Raw genomic sequence first — 20,120 nt, forward strand, 5'->3', positions numbered from 1 at the left:
AAGCTGGACTAATGACATCGGGATCGATGAAAGGAGTATTGAAAGGTAAGAACTACAGTAGAGCTATGCATTGCTATAAAATAGTTCTTGAAGCTTTGGAAAGAATGCTTCTCAAAACCTTTCAGTTTAATAAAAAAGATGATTTGAATATGTTGGAAAATTTGAAAGATTATTTTAAGCAAGCAATATTAGAACCCAATCATGACAGCATTAATTTGATCATGCAGAATGAAATAGTTGCTCACTTTTGTAAAGAATATCAAGATTTCAGACAAGAAGTTAAAAAGGGATCCTTGGTAGAACAGCTCAGTTTTGGTTGTCATTTGTGGATCATGTGTGGCTGGTTTTGCAACTTCATGAAGCTGTTAAGAAAAATGACTTTTATCTGTATGCAGAGTGTTTACATTTAATGTCACCTTTGTTCTTTAGCTACTCTGCTCAAAACTATGCACGATATACTACAATGTTGTCAGTTATGATAGCTAACATTGAACATACTCACCCAGGTGCAAAGGAACTGTTAAAAATGGGTGCTTTCAGTGTTGCGAGGAGTATGGTTCCAGGGTGTAGAACAGGTGTAGATAAAACCATGGAAGAAACATTCATGAAGCATGCAAAGTCAAGAGGAGGTGCTAGAGGTAGTGGGGTAGGGTTGACCGGAATCACAAGGAACTATGGTGCATATCAAAGATGGATACTGACAACACATATGCGTTCGGAAATGTTAGGAGTAACTTTGCATATGGCTGGTATCAAAAGTAGAAAAGGAAATATTTATCGAGACTTAGGAAGATCAGCAACTGAAAGAGGGCACAAGAAAGTATTGCGAGTAATAGAAGCTTTTGAAGGTTACATGAATCCCTTTGACATTAAAGAAGATCGGTTATATGTAATATCTTCAGGTGTTTCTGTGTCTCCAAATATTGAGGAAGATATTCTTCAAGCTGAACAGCTAGGGAAAGGTGCCAGAGATACTTTTGTGGAAGAGCGACTGAAAAAGAATGAGAAATTTTTTGAGAGCATAAAAAAAACTGAACTTGAAAACTATGGCAAACATGCAAATTAGTGTCAAGGCGGCAACAAGTACAAACAAAGTTATAGAATACAGACATCAAGGAAATATTCTATCTCAGCTACTAGTGAAGGCACAAGAAAAAGACATGAAGATAGATTTGAAACAGCTTATGACATATTCTTTGTCACCAATACCATACAGCATCGGTACCACTAATGGATTTCTTGCCAAGACTAACAAAGCCAAGTCGTTTTTGTACTTTGCAAAATATGTTTGTGATGAGGCTTTTCCCCCTGATCCAAAAATGTTGACTGTCGAAGATGGTAATGCATACTTTCACATTTTAAAATAAATTCCACCAACTTTCAAGGACATAGTTTTGAAGATTTTCCATATGACTTCTAAACAAGGTGATGTCATCTTCAGTACTGATATGTACAGCAAGATATCAGTAAAAGCTTTGGAAAGAAAACGAAGAGGAGAAGCAGAAAAGTTGATTGTGTCAGGCCCGAAATCCAAGAAACCTAAAGACTGGAAATTGTTTTTGAAAAATGAAGAAAATAAGTAACAGTTAGTAAATGTTCTGCATGATATTTGGTCAACAGAGAAAGAAGTAAAGGATTTGATAGGAACTCGCAATTTTATTTCAGTAAAGAATGGTGAAGCTTTCAATCTCTCTGTTTCCAAAGAAGCCGTATTGATACCAGAACTGACATCAAACCAAGAAAAAACAGATACGAGAGTCATTATCTATTGCATGTATGCTGCTGAAATGGGTTACGAGGAAGTGAGAATTAAAAGTCCTGATAGTGACTTTTTTTTTGATATTGCTTGTTCATGCAAGTAACATCAGATGCAAAATATTGTTTCAATCAGGATATGGTAACAAGAAAAGGTTACTTAATGTTAGTAAACTGTCAGAGGATTATGGTGCTGAGAAGTGTTCTGCTTTACTGGGGCTTCATGCCTTTACAGGGTGTGATTCAACATGTGCCCTCAAAGGAAAAGGAAAGATCAAACCTTTAAAAATGCTGCTCTCTCAGAAGTATCAACCTTATCTTGCAGCTTTCCAAAAACTTGGAGCATCATGGACTGTAGATGACAAATTAGTTTCATTCCTAGAGGAATTTACATGCGCCCTTTATGGATCTAGAAAATGTTCCTCAATTGATGAACTTAGACTGCTCATAGTAAAAAACAAATGCCAAGACAAAGATCTCATCCTTTCAATGGAAGCAAACGTTGACTTTTCCATTTTACCGCCCTCAAAGGCCTGTTTAATTGACCCGTTGCTGAATACACTTTTTGCACTGAGAAACCTTTTCAGTTATGAAAGTGATAGTGATTGTGAAAGTGATTGCGTTTGCTGAATAACTGCAGAAGTGTCCCTAATTTGATTTGTCTATTTGTACAGTGAAGATTTCGTTTTATCTCCTTCGGCAGCATATACAGGTACGTTGCATCTTACTCCTATAAAAATAATTAAAGTAACATGCACTGTAAGGGTTGATAAAGCCAGAAATTGTAAAAAAAAATATATATCTTCGATACTAATAGCGTACCATTCTAATTGCACTCTAAAGGCTATATCTCCCCCCCCACCCAACTGGGCAAAGTAACTATTTTTTAAATCAGAATTGTTATTGGAGGATATCAAAGGTAATAACGAAGATTCATGTGCGTAGTTCTAATAGAAGGGGGATAATATTAAGGGGTAATAGGAGTTGTTTTGTAAGTCTAATAAAAATGGCCCGAAAAAAATTTGAGGTTCTGATTTTTTTTCTCACGTTGTATTTTGCTGATCTCTATGATTGTTGCATATGTTTGACATATCTATCTAGAGCATACGCAGAAATTATTTCGTTGACGTGCAGCAAGTGCAAGGGTTGCCAACTGCCCACGAATCTTAGAATTTTCAGAATTTTTCAAAAATTTTCAGGTTTTTTCTTCTTCTTCTTCTAGGAGTGAAGCACGAAAGGTGGAACCATTACCCCGTTGGAATCTGTGTTCCATAAGATTTTCAATGATGTATCATTTATGACGATGCGATATTTAGGGGGGAAATAAATCCATCAAAATGAAGGTTAACTATTTTCTTTATTTTGCTGGCAGACGTACATAAGTTCTACTAAATAAGGGCAATTCTTTAGGTGTAGAGCCAGTTTGTTTTCTTGGGAACATAGCTATAAATTTTCTTTAGACTATGAAGATTTAAAAAAGCATGGTCTCATAGGATCAGGGGGGGTGCACATGGAGGACCCCTGGCTCCCCGACTAAAATATGTTTCCGCGAATGCAGTTGCGGGTTATTTTCCCACTTACAAAAGATTTTCTTTGTGCAAACCCAGGTGAAGATGTAAAAGTGATGCAAAGTTCTGTTTCTAAGAAACAAGTTTCCCAACTTAAATTGTAAACGCTTCGCGGATACTTACCTTAAGAATGACAAGATTTAACACTGTTTGTCTGAAAGATGTCAGGTAATGAGGTTTTGTCCCCTCCTCCTATCTAATACAATATGCCTGTCTCAATGAGACAAATTAAAACTCTTGATTGATCTGTGAAATAAAAGTCTGGGTTTGAAAGACCATATATATATATAGTAACTTACTAGTTGTGGTTTTGTTTAGTATTCTTTTTGTATCTGGGTAACTTATCGCATTTGAAACTCGTTGGAATAACATACGTGCTTTTCTTTACCGCTATGCATTTCCACTACTTCATAAGCCACATATTTCTTATGACACGATTTCACAATTCATGTGAAAACATACTTTTAGTGATCCAAAACTTTTTCAAGGATATTTTCTATAGCAAGGATAGTTTCTACTTAGGAATCATCTATAGCTAAATTACAATGACAAAAACCACATTTTGGAGGAGTTGAGATTTACGCCGAGATGGTTTTAATGTCAACTGTTGAAGTGAGCGTTAATAAAATTTCTAGTATTCGACTGGACTAGTATTTATCTCCGTCTGTTCTACGATACGTCCCGCAAAATTTACCCAATTTTGATAAAACTTATTATGTGCCTTCTTTCTACATGCAGAAATAATCATTTTGTTTGCGGTTCCAACCCGTCAGGTACAAAGGGGTAAAAATTAATTCCATGTAGCAAGTTTAAACATGTACATTTAAGACAATTTTCCAATATAAACCACGTAAAAATTATTCGATTATGACAAAACTTAATGTATAGTTTCTTTAATACATTGGAAATATCCCCTACAGCTTGGGGTTAAAATCACCAAAGAACGAAAGCGTGAATTCACCTTTCTCTCGAACTCAAAAATATGTTACAAGATAACTTTCGTTAAGAAATGTTCGATTTGCGTGTAATACATTCTACATTTTCTTTCAGGGTCACCAAACATCAGTGAGTTAAAATCAGTAAAGAAAAAAGTAGTGAGTTCACTCTCTTACTCACAATCATCGATTTCTTAGAGTGTCACGATAAATTTTCTAATATCAATTTAGTTTTGATACAATATTATGTACATTTTCTTTGACTATTTTCCATATTTCCCAAGATTTGGGATGAAAATCATTCAAGAATGAATGGTGTATTCAGTCCCTTCATGTAGGGATTTTCCACAATTAAAACACGTTCCACGATAATTTTCGTTACAATTCTTCCTTAGTGGTGTAATATGTCGTAAAATTTCTTTAAGACCTCACAATAGTTCACTTTGCATGGACCTGAAATCTGTAAGAATAAAATAGCGGTATTATCCTCTTAATTTTTAGTTTCACTATAACTTATATAGAATTCATTCGATTTTGATACAGTATTCTATACACTGTTGTTTATGAAAATCGCATCACCCAGAAAGACCTATGCTAGAACAATGATATTTATTCCAGAGTTAGGTGCATGGTAAGACACAAATGATTAGAATCTCAGAACTGTACATCACCTGTGACCTTAAAAAATCAGTACCGTGTGAATTCACCACTTGCTGAGATCAGCGCCTCTACACGTCTTGTCATGGAATCAAGGAGATGCTGGATATCTTCTTAGGGGATATTCTGCCACGTGGTTTGTACCCGAGTCCACAAGGCATCCAGTTTTGCCGGTGGCGGACTATGACAAAGAAGTTTGCGCCAAACCATTTCCCAAACATGCTCGACGGGCAACATGTCAGGCGATTGGACAGGCCTGTAAAGTACTGGTACCTGGCGTTCTGCGAAGAAAGCTTGCACAGTCCTCGCTACATGTGGCTTGTCATTGTCCTGCTGAAATATGGCGTCTGAAGTTGCCTATAGGTAGGGCATCATCCAGGACTCTGAAACTCACCAATATACTGGTTGTTGTCGAAATTGCCTTGGATACGGATGAGTTGCGATCGCATGTTGTAATTAATGCCACCCCACACTATCACAGTGTACGTTTGTCTGAAATGACGCTCAACAATGCAAGCTAATAGATTGCGCTCACCATGGTAACTGTACGTGTATGCGGTCATCACCGTAGGATAGGTTGAAACGGGACTCATCCGAGAACACCACACTTTGCCATTCAGCACCCCAGTGACGGTGTTTGCGTGCTCATATCAGTCTGATGCGTTTGTGCGTTTCTGGTCAAGAGGAGCAGTCGAAGCGGTATGCGAGCCACTAGTCCAGCCTTCAGCAAACGATGTCGAATAGTCGAACAGACATGGCAACACCCGTGACAGTGTTCCAGCGTTGAGTCAACATTGTAGATGCCGCAGTCTGATTGATTATGGACATCCAGACAAGGTGTCTGTCATCTCATGCTGTGGTCATATTGCGTGGTCTAAACCCTGCTCTTCGATTTGTATGACCCTCTTCTGTCCGCTGCTTCCACGCAAGCATATCCAGACGTTGCAGCATGTCCTACGAGCAGCAATTTCGCCGTACGACAACCCTGCTTCCCGCTGGCGGATCATTCTGCTCCGTTTGAACTCACTCAAACGACGTATATTGCGTCTGTTGACATCGGGGAGGCATTCTGGCACTTGCCTAGTATTTCCACTTAGTTGACCACTATCCACTGCCTCCCTGCGACATGCACTGACCTTGTGTGGTACCACTCCGATCACAGACGAGAGTCGCTGCCGGTCATACTTGGACGCCATTTGACTGAAATTTTAATCACTTCCTCCTACAACATCGCCACACATATTCGCAAAGTTTAGATTCATTCAGGCCATTCGTTGTGGGCGCTGAAATGTTTGTAAACAGAAGTATATTTTGTTGGATGCTTTTCTATAATACCCAATCATTAGGATTAAAATCAATCAGGAATGAACAGTGAATTTAGCACCCTAATGTGGTAAGAATTACTCCCTCCGATTGAAAACTATGATCTAAACTCTCTTCGTAAAAAATATTTTATGGAATACTAAATGATTTTTTTTGAGGTTTCACAATCATTTCTATTATTGGGATTTGAAATCAATTGAGAAGGAGAGAGTGAACTTCCTTCCCCCATAAGTTTTTTTATATGTTCTATGATAACTCCGTATTTATTATTCGGTTTTAACACAATATGATGAGTATTTTTATTGAGGTTTTCACATAATTTTCATTCTTGGACTCTAAATAAAATATGAGCACTTACTTAACCCTTCCTCTCACACTCGAATATTATATAAAAATGCTCTGATAACTTTAGTAAAAATTACAATCCTGTCGAATATGGTCTATTATTTTTTCTGAGAATTTCCAATCATTTCAATTGGAAGTCAGTCAAAATAGGCCAACAGTAAGGGATCGCGTTCTCCCCAATTTGATATATTTTCCTGTATATTTACTAAACACATTCAGGTTTGTATAGAACATTGTAAGCGTTTTGACGAACATTAGATACTTAGCCTACTCTTATAGTTTAGGGTTAAAATTGGTCAGAGAGAGGATCGCTGGCTTCAACAATGCATAGCGTCACTAGATAATAACTTGTAACATATACACGCGTAAATGGGGAAATCAACAAATGGTACACTTAACCCCTTCACTACCACTGGGACATATATGTCCCACGATAAGTCCTCAGAGAACCAGTGGTAATTTACCGTATTTTATTGCTCTGTATGAATGTTTCACTGGCAAAGAGAAGGCTGCTAATGGTTTACAAATTCTTATAATTACAGGTTCCACTTGTAGTTCGCGTTGTTGTCAAGTTTCATTGTGAACCCTCTGTCCACTAAATGCCTCGCTCTTTATTATATAATATGGTAACTGGCTTATTGTATGTACTTTTAGTGATTTTTCCATTTCAATGTTTTCGAACTATTTAATATTTACATAAATCATGTACCCATGAGGGACATAACACGTTTTTACTACTTCATTTTTCATCCGGGACAATTGTGTCCCACTGGTATTTTGAATGAGACTTATTTATCCCAGTGGTTGTGAAAAGCATACTTATTTTAGAAAGTGATTTAGCGATCATCAAGGAAAAATGAGTTCAGATGTCAGCTGTGTACGAAGCTGTAAACGCAAGTATAATGCGGATGAAATTCGAAGATCTCTTGAGGATTTTGACATTGACTGTACAGGGGATCCATAAAGTCCTGCAGGAAAGTAAAACCCTACAACTTGGAAACTACGTAATGTATTAACAAATACTTTTGGTGTACTTACAAAAAGGTTCAAAGTTTTGTTTCAGCTAGTTAAGGTTCATCGTCAATTCTCCAATTGAGCACCATTCACGTCCAAACACTCTTCCAGTCTTCTTGGGAAACCAAGAATTGCGTGTCGGCGGTGCTTGTCTGGAATGTTCAAAATCACATCAGTTTTTTTTTGTTCTTGAGATCATGCAGATTAGCTGGCTTCTGCGAATATACCTTGGTCTTTACGTATCCCGACAGCCAGTAATCACAAGGCGACAAATCTGGTGATCTTGCAGGCCAAGGTGTGGGTCCTCTTCGGCCAATCCATCTCTTCTTAAAGTCTTCGTTAAGAAACTGTCGAACTTGATGGGTATAGTGCGACGGTGCCCCATCCTGTTGCATGTGGACCTCGTTAAGGATGCCTAACCTAGTAAGCTCTGCAAAAAGGAATGTCTGTAACATGTTCAGATGATTGTTACCATTTACCGTCTCTTCTTCGAAGAAAAAAAAGCCGATAATGTGATCCATTGAAACAGCACACCTCACATTGACTTTGGGACTACCCCACTTGTACTCCTCGAATTCACGTGGAGTTTCCACCGACCCACCCAAATTCGGCAGTTGTGCCTGTTCACGTTTCCCGACACATGAAATGTGACTTCATCTGAAAACAGAAATCGAGACAGAAGGTCACCATCTTCTTGTAAGCGAGTAAACATTGACTTACAGAATTCCATTCTCATGTCACAGTCTGCCTCTATCAGCTCGGGCACATATTTTAACTTATAGAGCAGGACTTTGAAGTTCTTGCGTACGATCTTGTGTAACGTTGACTTTGGTATTCCCAGTTCCAATGACCTACGTTTAACCGACTTCATTGGACTCCTGGCTACCTTGTCCTGCAACGTGTGAATCACATGGTCACTCGTTCCTGGCCTTCCACTGAGTGGTAAATCTGACACACTTCCCATTTCTTTGAACTTCTCGTACCACCTCTTGATATTTGTTTCTGTTGGGGGTGTTTTCCCATACGTTGTTTGGAACTTTCTTTACACTGAAACGCAAGATTTTAATTCCGCAACCGCAAAATACATTGTGACTTTTCTTTAATAGACGTTATCGTAAGTCATGTGATTACCAGCGCAAACATCATCGAGCATTGTGGCCAGAACAAAGTTTTAAACTTCCCTTCTTCTAACCCCAAGAATTTATACACTTAAACCTAACGGTTTCCAAGTTATATAGTTTTACTTTTCTGCAGGACTTTATGGACTCCCTGTATAAGTTATGATACCATAGCTGATGAAAATTGTCAAATAACAGTAGTGAAAGTGGAGATAATGGAACAGATGAAACTGAAGAACATATTTTAATAAGGCAATAGTTGCATGTATTGATAAAGAGCTTGTCTTTGGAATAAACTACCGAAGTAAAAATATTTGTAACCATTAATACGATCCAGGTTTCTCTGACAATATATATCATAATTAAAAATATAGGATGATCATTCATTTCACTACCACTGGAACTTATATTTCCTACTTAAAAATACAAGTGGGACTCATATGTCCCGCCTCTCCCCACGAAAAACGAAATGGTGGAAAATATTTTTATATTTATACTTTTGACAATTTTAAATAAAATTACCAGATATTAACGTCTTTCACTCCAAAAAAATTGAAGTGGAAGGGATAGATCACTATTATTATTATTATTATTATTATTATTATTATTATTATTATTATTATTATTATTAATAATAATAATAATAATAATAATAATAATAATAATAATAATAATAAAACTAGCTTACGACATTTCTATCATTGATGGAATCGGCATTTACGTTACTTTCTACATGTTCTACGACAACCTTCGTAAAATTTATTCATTCGAATGAAACTTTTAAATAGAATTTCTCCATTTTTTGGAAACAATCCTATTGTTTTGAGTAGAAATTCGTCAAAAATAAAAATTTAGAAGTGGTTAAAATTCAACCCATATAAATGTGCATATAGATATAAAGAGGTAATAAAATAATCCTGCAAATGAGTTTGAAGAAAAAGTCGATTTTGACTCAACATGTAGGCTATTTCCAATCGTTCTCACTGCTTGAAGCTGAAATTTATCTGAGGTAAGGGGAACAGAAGATAACGGAAAACCGGTAATGGTCCAAACTCACAGGATTTGTTGGACAAGATAAGTATACCAACAATTACAATTTCAGCAGAATGGCGCACGCGTAATCTAAGAAGCGCCTCGGTTCGGTATATAGGTTAGTATCACGGGAGAGCGAAATACTTATCATTCAGGTAGTAAAGCGTAGACAAGGAAACTTGTAGCCAAGCGTCAGTACACTTTGTCGACGTCAAACAGCGAAATATAAACATATGGCTGCGTTCGAATGGACCTACATGGTCGGCCTACGGAAGGACGACTTCTCGTATGTAGAGAGCGAGGCTTCGTACAGCATATGCCACCATGACAGTGATTCGTGTTGGAACCACTCAGCAGAATAGAACTATGCATAGTGATTATCAGGTAGTAAACTTCGCAAAGTGATCACACTACAGGATGAGAGAATCTTGTCCGCATGGCCATGCTGAACTATATGTTTGTTCATAGTACTTTGTTCAGAGTATTAGCTTAACTCTGGAGTAACGTAACAAGTATGGCTTTTTCTCTGCGTTGATAACTCGAAGACGTTGACTGAACGCTGGAATTGCCGAACGCATTCTCTGCGTTGGATCCCAAGCACTCAGATCCACACACGCCTCAGACTAGACTGAGGACATGAATACCATCACTAACATTCTGAGTGGCAAACAGTCATCGTGTGAAAAACGCCCCTTTTCAACGTATTCTAAGCAAAATATTTGAATGGAAAATATTGCAAAATTGTAAACGTTCTGCAATAATTAATCCTTTCTATATACTTGAGCAAAATTAAAAAAAAAATGTATAATGAATATAGGAGAAGCAATCCTAAGAATAATTTTGTTAGTTACTTTTAGAAGATTTATTCCTTCTCCACTTAGAATGAATAATCTAAATCCTTTCTCGTGAAGATTTCAAATCTCTCTACCGCCGCCTAGTTTTTTATGAGTTTTCTTTTTACTTTCCAGTATACGCACGTGCTTCCCGGCAGCAGTAGTACTGAAAATGGAACACTTAACTTCGCTAAGGAAAGGTGGAATAAGTTGAGCAAGTCTTCTCCCCGTCTGAAGAAGGAAGACGGAAGAAGAAGAATTCGCTGCTCATTTGTCACTCGAGGCAACGGGATGGAAAGAAAATTAGCGAAAAAGAGGAAAGGAGGGAGAATGTATGTCTCATGGACGATTTGGAACGTCTTCACTTTCTACACCAAATGGAAACACTCAGTTTCTTTCTGGAGATGTAGAAATTGAGGGAAAGAGAGTAAGCGAATGACTTTTTTACTTCGTATTCTCTAGTTCCCGGTCGGAATGAATGAAGAAGTCTCGTGCTACTGTTTTAGCAGGAAAATAAAATTGCTGCTTCTTTCCTGTTGCTCTATGCACACATTACATATTTTAAATTTGTCCTGTGTAAGAGAAATTCTATATTTATTCTTCATGAAAAGTACTACCCATAGGTCACTGGGTCGATACAGCACAGAAACACAAATATCGAACTTTGTTCATGGTATATACGTATGTTGGTTCAACGTTAACACTAGTCTAGCTAATTTTCTCGACCAAGAATGCAAGAGAAATTTGTTACTACTGTTGCAGAAAAAGCAAGGAATGTTTCCTAAATGGTATCTACATCATATATATGAGCATCTTGGGCATGGAAACTTTCAGAAAGAAAGCAATTGAATCCTTTTTCTTAATATATTATATATATATATACAATAATATAATATATTAAGAAAAAGGATTCAATTGCTTTCTTTCTGAAAGTTTCCATGCCCAAGATGCTCATCACAGTGCGTGACAATCACAGAAAAAGTAAATGATATTCTGAAAAACTCGAGCAAGATCGACATGTAAGCAGTCATAACATCGGCAATGACCCAAAGATCCATCCTCAATCAGTTCATAGTTAGAGTGCCGCAAGATTTGCCTTAAAAACACTTACTCGATCGAGTTTCTATCTCCGAATATCTACTGAAATGTAACGAACTCAAAGCATACCTAAAGCGGTAGATGAAACGTTGATAAACCAGGACAACAATGTGCGGAAAAGATCGTGTTCAAAGGGAGGAGAAGCTCCATTGTACACGACAAAACCCACACTGACACCTGGAAAGGTTATGCTGTGCATTCGGTAAGATTAGAAGGGCTTCGTGGATCACGAACTGCTACTACTGAGCAGAACGATAGACTCGGATTTGTACTGTCGACAATTAGTGCAGTGCACCTAGCAATTCAAAATAAACGACTGGAACTGGTCAAGAGAAAGTTTGTTGTATACCACGCCGACAACGCTAGACCGCATACATCTTTTAACAACCACTTGAAAATTGAGCGAACTTGGCTGGGTAGTTTTAATGTATGCACCACATAGTCCAGATTTGGCATCGCTAGGCTATCGTTTAATGATTGTGAACAGTTACGTTACTTACAAGGAAAGTACTTGGGCTCGAACGGGTGAATACGCACAAAAAGAACAATATGTGTAGCATTACCGACCGGAAGCAAACAATGATGTACGTTTTCCTGCAAGATGGTATAAACGTCCGAAAGAGCAGGACAAAGTAGATTACATGTCGTCTATAAAGTCTGACCCGGACCATTTTTGTGGAAAAAGGTTGGGTGGATGGAAAAAATCAGCGAACATGTATCCCATTAGTTTTAAAGGCAAAAAATTTGAATGAAAAGTTGTGTCCCGGGGTCACCCTGAGGATCACCAGACAGGGTCCAACCAAAAGTTTCAAATTGTAAGGGAGAGTTCAAGTAGTATATCGTTTGAAAGGTATTGTGAAAAGAAACAAGATGAAGCAAGTCCTGAGGTTTTACGCTCACCTTGTACAAAATGGTAGGCAGTTAAAATGTCAACAATGGTTGTCATGAAAGAGTCTGTGCCTACGTCCACTTAGATTTGTTATTATGATGGAAAAGTTGGTTTAATTTAGATCATTAGCTAGACCCCAGATCATTATGTATGAAAGACGCAGAGCCAGATTTGAACTCAATTGATTTGAATCTTTATTCGTTTATTTATTGATACACAAATTAACTTCAGTCGCTGTATTTCTGACTCGGTGAACTAACTTGGACTAAATGAGATCTTCTCTGCTCTGTAGTCTTTTGAAACTGTCCATTTATTCTAATATTGTATATTATTAATGCAATAATTTCACTTGTGCAGAGTTATATACCTTTCTGTTCTTCCGAAGTGACTCTTAAAATATTCACAAGTATGAGAGGTCAGTACAACGTATTTCTATCAAGAGTCCTCCGCGGATAAGTCGCTAAACTCGTTGCCTTTGTAATCAAGGGGTCTCGCTTTCGAATTTAGATATAGAACAATTTCTCTCGGATAGAAAACGAGCAGAGTTTCGGATTCCACTTTATGCTTAGGGTTGTCAGACTTTTTTAAAAGAGAAAAGAAGAAGATTTTACGATTATAGGGAAAAAAGAAAACGAGAAGGTATGTCACATTGAGAATTTATATGCCACAAACATATGGTTGCACATTGTACATTGCAAACGTATGGTCGCACAATAATTCTGATTAGAAGCTGGGTCAGTTTCATTTAGTACAATTGCAATACATAAAATACAATAAGTATATTACAAATTTCTGTTGGAGATCAGGTTCTAGGCTAGGGCGTAGGTCCTCGTCTCATATAGCCTTGGTGCCGAAAGAGACGCTTCAGTCATATCCAACTAACTAAGTATTTTTTTTACACAAATCATTGTTGCCATTTAACTGTATTTTACTAAAAATATATCTCTTGACAGCCCTCTATCTTTCTTTATACGTTCAAAAATACTTGCAGGACATATCGAAATTCACAAGAACTTGGAGTTTTAATGTTCTTAGTTCACTGTAACTCCTGTTCCTAATATCAATATCAATCGAAACTGCGATATTATCCAGGTGATGTTGACAGACGAAGGCTAAGATGCTAAAACCAAATTATTGCAATTCATAAGGTTCGGGGGCCGGCTAAAGAGAATGTAAAAATGCAACCTATTGTATTTTCTCTCTGAATACTAACTTTAATCGTTGGATTGAGTTGTTAACAGTTTGAGAGAAATCAGTTCCTCTAATTTAAGAAAATACATTAACAAGATCGTATCAAAACATTTTTTAAATGGCCAGGTCTAAGATTTTTTTAATAATATTAAAAAGGATAAAATAAGTTTACTGTGAAAATGCACGGAAAACGTGTCAGAAAAACGTAAGATTTGGCAATTTGTATCTAACCTATAGGTCTCATCCTTCACGATCCCGTTGGTGCACAAAGACATTAAGGTGAAACAGATTTAATTTACCATATATATATATATATATATATATATATATATATATATATATATATATATATATATATATATATATATATGAATATGTATATAAACTAATAAAATCTATTTAAACCAAACAGCCTGGTTTAGACAACAAGAAACTGATTCAAACCCAAAATAATAAATCCTGTTTTTTATAGTGGTTTTGCAAAATCTTTCTATCCTTACTATGGTTTTTGTCAATTAGGTATATGACAACATAGCCTTGCTACTCCTTTCAACAATTATTTTCTTCAATCTTTGTCTCTCACTTTAATATGCCAGTAGATTTCTTGTGAACAGATTGTGTGCTCCTACAATATCTGAAATAAATTTCCCGTTGTTCGTTTTCAGTCAAACTTTTAAAATAAGAAAAAATGGAATTTTGATCATAAGTTACAAGAAATCGACACGTGCGTACTACATTTTTATTAAAAAAGAAAGAAAACAGTATAATAAGACCTTACCTGTATGATTCGCAAGATGAGTGTAGAACTTTGAAAATCGTACTCCAGGCTAAAATGAATTTGTCCTACATTTTCTGATGGTTCAGAGTTGTCAATATACATATCCACCAATGAAATGGATCTGTTCTGAAGAAAGGCCATCTGGAAGGAAATAAAATAAGCAATTATAATCGTTAATCTAACGAAATTGTTAAATTAAACTACACAGCAATAATTATGAAACTTAAAAATAACAAATTCGTTCTTTCGTTTTAAATTAATAAAAGAAAATCTGCAAACTTTTACTTGAGCCTATAGATACAATTTAATAGGAGGCATTTGTTGATTTTGACTTAAAACTTGTTCTGTTAAAATTATTCGTATACTCGTTGCCTTTTTTAAACAAGAAACAGTATATGAATATTTTTCCTACACTTTTTATATAATAGTGAATATACCTACCTACCTATATACCAGATCAAACTGAGATTTTTTTAAGTCGGTTAAAAATATTTCATTATCACTTGTAGTTTTCGTTCTATCTCATTTTTAAGTCTTGATCATGGTAAACTCTATACATGAAATTTCAGGAGAGTGCAATATTTATTATACAATTATTCTAATTTTACAGTAGTTTACACACTGTTTTCTATCAAGACAAGCAGAATTTGATTTGCGAGATGCTTCGGAAATTTCGGGAAATACTAGAGGACTACTGGGATATATAGATAATCACTGAATTTAGACTTACTCCACAATAAATTTGAAAAAAGTAGAAATTTCAGTTGAACGTTGAATAATGATGTGTTACAACTATTGTTAAAAAAATGGGAAAAATGTATCAGGAAATATTTGCTCCCCCACGTCATATCCGAAAGGAAGTAGCGTTTCATTCATTGAGAATAACACAATTTCAATGTCAGATCACATACGTTGATACTGTATACATACCTGTAAGTTATATGTCGAGGAATTCGTATTATGTGTGAGAACAATTTTACCTTTAAACTAAAGTATTTAGGTGATTGTATTAGTTGTAAATTTGGTGTGAAATGAACGTGAAAGTATTGCATTCTTCTATTGTTACTGATATTATACATACATACATACATATACATATACATAAAATCTTGTTTATATTTATTAACAGTCTTCTTCACCATCTTCATATTCTTCTTCTTCTTCTTCTTCTTCTTCTTCTTCATATTATTATTATTATTATTATTATTATTAATAATAATAATGGTAATGTTAATTGACGAAAATTTTATCCCGATTAATTCATAAATTGCCAACAAAAGGAAGGTCTCTTCCAATTCTTTTCCGGTTGGCAAATTTCCCAAAGTAGCTGACACATTTCCTCATTGAATAACTAACTAACTAACTCTATGGGCTATGGAACCCGAAGGTTCAATGCCGCGTTCACAAAAGCTCTCCACTGACTTCTATCCTTAGCCAATTGGATCCAGTTTCTACTTTTTATTCCAATCTCTGCGAGATCCATCTTAATATTGTCCTCCCATCTGCACCTAGGTCTTCCTAATGGTCGTTTTCCGATTGGTCTTCCAGTCAAGACTTTGAAAGCGTTTCTACTTTCTTCCATTCTAGCTACATGACCTTCCCACCTAAGCCTCCTAGACTTGATGACCCTAACAATATTGGGTAAACCGTATAAATTATGTAGTTACTCGTTATGAAGTTTCCGTCATTCCCCATTCCCGTTCCTCTTGGGTCCGAATACTCGTCTTAGGATCTTGTTCTCAAATACTTTCAGTCTATGTTCTTCCCTCAGAGTAAGCGACCATGTTTCGCAACCATACAGAACAACCGGCATGATTATCGTTTTATATATTTTAAGCTTCAAATTCCTCGACAGAATTCGCGACGACAAGAGATTTTGAACCGAATAGTAACACGAATTACCTACTTTTAGTCAACATTTAACTTCTTCGTGAGTATGATTTTCCTCTGTTAATACTGATTCTAGATATTTGAAAGTATACACTTTATCAAAATTATTATTTAATATTTTAAGGTATCCATAATTTGCTGTATTACGGCCCCGACGCACTTCCATGTATTTAGTTTTCTTTACATTTACTTCTAAACCCATGTCCCTGCAAGCGTTTAAAAAGATCTCTGCATTTCTTTCTATTGTTCTCCTATCATCCCCTATTAAATTTACATCATCAGCATATGCCATAACCTGGTGAATACCGTTCAACTGCTATCTTTGCTGCTATCTAACCCTGCTTGCTATTTTTGATTTTCCTTATAGCGTATTCCAGAACAAAGTTGAATAACAATGGCGACAACGCATCTCGTTGTTTCAGGCCATTTTCGACGTGAAAGCTTGTAGATAAAAATTTTCCTACCCGGACTTCACTTTAGGATTCATTTAAACATATCTTAATTAATCTAATTAGCTTTCTCGGTATTCCAAGTTCTGTAGGAACGTTGTATAATGTTTCTATGCTAACCGAGTCGTACACCTCAATAAAATCAATAAATAGTTGATGTACCGGGGTATTGTATTCCCACTTCTTTTCGAGTATTTGTCGAATGGTAAATATTTGGTCGATAGTTGATCGTATTCGTCTCTATCCGCACTGATAATCTCCAATAATTTCATCTGCGTAGGGGGTTAATCTTGCTAATAGAATACTTGAAAGGATTTTATTGGATGTTGACAGAAGAGAAATCCCTCGATAATTATTACAGTCAGTTTTGTCCCCTTTCTTGTGAATTGGAACAATGATTGATTCTTTTCACTCTTGTAGCAATTCTTTCTTGTTCCAGATAAGGAGAATGAGATTGTGTATTTTGTTCTACAATTTTTCGCCCCCAGCTAAAATTAATTCAGCCGGAATTTCGTATACACCCGGGAATTTGTGTTTCTTTAATTTCTTTATAGCGGTTTCTACTTCTATTCGGTTAGGTTCTGGAATATACGGTTCTGTGATGTGTATCTCTTTTTCTCCATTCACATTAGTTTTTGGATGTGTGTTAAACAAATCGTCAAAGAAATCTTTCCATCTATTTAATATGCTATCCGTATCAGTGAGAACTGTTCCGTCAGCTTTCTTTAATATATAAGCACGAGGTTGATATCCTTTCTTAAATTCGTTGATCCCCTTATACATGTCCTAAATGTTTTTATTTTTATTTTTATTATTATCTTCAATTTCCTTAATTTTAGCTTTCAAAAAATCTCGTTTCTTTGTTCTAAAAGTTGTGGAAGTTTCCCGTAAAGTTTCGTTCCCTATAACTGATTTGAAAATATCCTCTTATCCTACCTTCGCATTGAAATCTCCTAATACGATTTTCATATGGTATCGCGGGGGTTGGTCAAATATTCGTTCCACTTCTTCGTAAAAACTGTCTTTTATATCGTCATCCTTATCTTCTGTTGGGGCATGTACATTTAAAACAATAATATCACACCACCGACCCTTAAGAGTAATAAAAGAAAGTCTGTCAGTAAGAAATTCAACCTGCTTAATTACTGGTAATATTCGTTTGTGAACGAAAAACCCTGTTCCTAATGGGTGGTTTTTATTTCCTTCCCCGTAAAAGAACGTAAAATTTCCGGAATTAATAGATCCATTTCCTTCCCACCTAACTTCCTGAACTCCTACTAGGTCCATCCTGTATTTCTGTAACTCACTCGTTACGGATTTTAACGCGCCTGCTCTATAAAGACTTCTAATATTCCATGTTCCGAATCTCATCTCCATTTTCTTTTGCTGAGGTCGAGCCAAGTTATCAGTCCTTGTTCGAGGCTTTTGTGAATGTTTCTAAACAAGTGCCTTTTTTTTTACAGGATGAGGTTGTTAGCCTTACCCAAACCCCCAAGCTGGAGAACCACCCCTAGTCGTCTATCCACGACTGCTTATTCAGTATATTCGCAGCTAGCCTCTATATCTAGAGGCCTTCTCCTTGATCCGCAGCCTGAAGACGCGCCATGCCGTTTCCTCATTGAATGGCTATACTAATGCGTTGTATGAGAAACGCTCTAGCTCGGGTATCTCCCGATTTTATCGATATGCGTTGTCCAACTTCATTGATAAAATCAAATCCATCTTGGCCCCATGAACTACTTGATTCAATTGCTATTGTAACAAACAAATATTTATCCAATAGATTATATAATATCGAATAATTATCTGTTATTTGAACAATTGTTCGACTAATTATTCGTTATCCCAACAATTATTCGAATAATTGCTCTTTCTCCGAATAATTCGTTATCTAAGTAATTGTTCAAATAACGAATTTTTTTCATATTCTCATATTATATTTGACGAATTTATTATTTGAATATTCGAGACATGAATTTTTCAAATTTTAACAGCACTACTTCAAACACGCTTGATGGAACATAACCTTTACAAGATAGAATAGTTTTTAACATATCAGCAGAAGGACAGTTTCAAGCTTACCGCTTTAGTGGAAATAAAAATATACGTGTATACTTTACATCATAATAATTGTAATCAATTCAATGCATACGCTTTTGAGGATTCTACAATTCTAGTCAGTTTCGACTCATATCATCTTGGTGCTGCTATTTCTACATACATTAATGTACTACATTTAGCCCTCTCTTCAAATCAGAATCAATTAAATATTATGTGAAAGGGAAATATACAATCTGAATGGGAAAACCACTTTATCATTACAGTCTCACTCACTACTCTATATAATTATAATTAATGTGAAGTCTCTCTTAAGATAATAAATTTGAGAAAGGAGAGAAAGAAAATAAGGACCATAAAGGACTGAACAGCACTACATCAGATCAGATCTAAATAGGGTAAAATGAAATCAATTTTGAAGCGTAGTATGACATTTATATGGTCTGTATAAGACAGCCACAAAGAATAGTGCAGTCAAACTTCTATGGATATTAAGAGTCATACATTGCACTTATAGGTTTGCCTCGGATAATAAGGAGTCAAATAACTTTCAACCTAATATGTATATTCACTCCCTCTCTACACAAATATCACAGAATGACGTTACTTTTTACGGTATTTTTTGCTCTTATTTCTTTGCTCATCTGCTCTGTAGACTCTAGTTGTTTATATACGTATAACACTGCAATCGATAGGGAACGAAATACATACTGGGAACTTTAAAACAAACCGTTCCACATATTGCTGACAGAGGACATAATCCATGAGTTGAAAGACACGAGTCCAAATAAACACAGTATTCTAAGCATCTAATAAAAAAAAGAGTTAAACCCAAGCGCTTACGGAACATATAATATACCTACGTAGTGTATTTGTGTCCCTTCAGTGTGATTTAGTCTCCAGCTGAATCGTCTGGAAATGGGTTGATGTATTCACTTAAATGCTTCTGTACAGCTGCTCATTTCACTGCAACTGTCGAAGCTAAATCCTACTGCATACGATGAGAATAAATTGCTTTCAGGAGGATATAGTTTTTCTATACTTATAGTACATATAACTATGTAGAATTTCGACCAGTTGTAGAATTCAGATCTAAAGCTGACAATTGATTTCTTTAACTCACGATATCTGGAATTTTATACACGTAAATAAAAACACTAGCTACATTTTGTATTTATATATATGCT

At 36.0% G+C, this 20,120-nt stretch overlaps 1 protein-coding gene across 1 annotated transcript in view; it reads right to left on the reverse strand.

Moving 5' to 3' along the window:
* The window catches only part of LOC145662702 (synaptotagmin-7-like), a 605,329-nt gene that overhangs the window by 174,333 nt on the left and 410,876 nt on the right, over positions 1-20,120 (reverse strand). The window contains 1 exon segment of the mRNA XM_081728554.1: positions 14,537-14,677. Within this exon segment, the coding sequence (XP_081584680.1) occupies positions 14,537-14,677 (141 nt within the window).

Source organism: Thermobia domestica, chromosome 10, assembly GCF_964235325.1.
Source record: "Thermobia domestica chromosome 10, izTheDome1.hap1.1, whole genome shotgun sequence".
Taxonomy (NCBI): Eukaryota; Metazoa; Arthropoda; class Insecta; order Zygentoma; family Lepismatidae; genus Thermobia; species Thermobia domestica.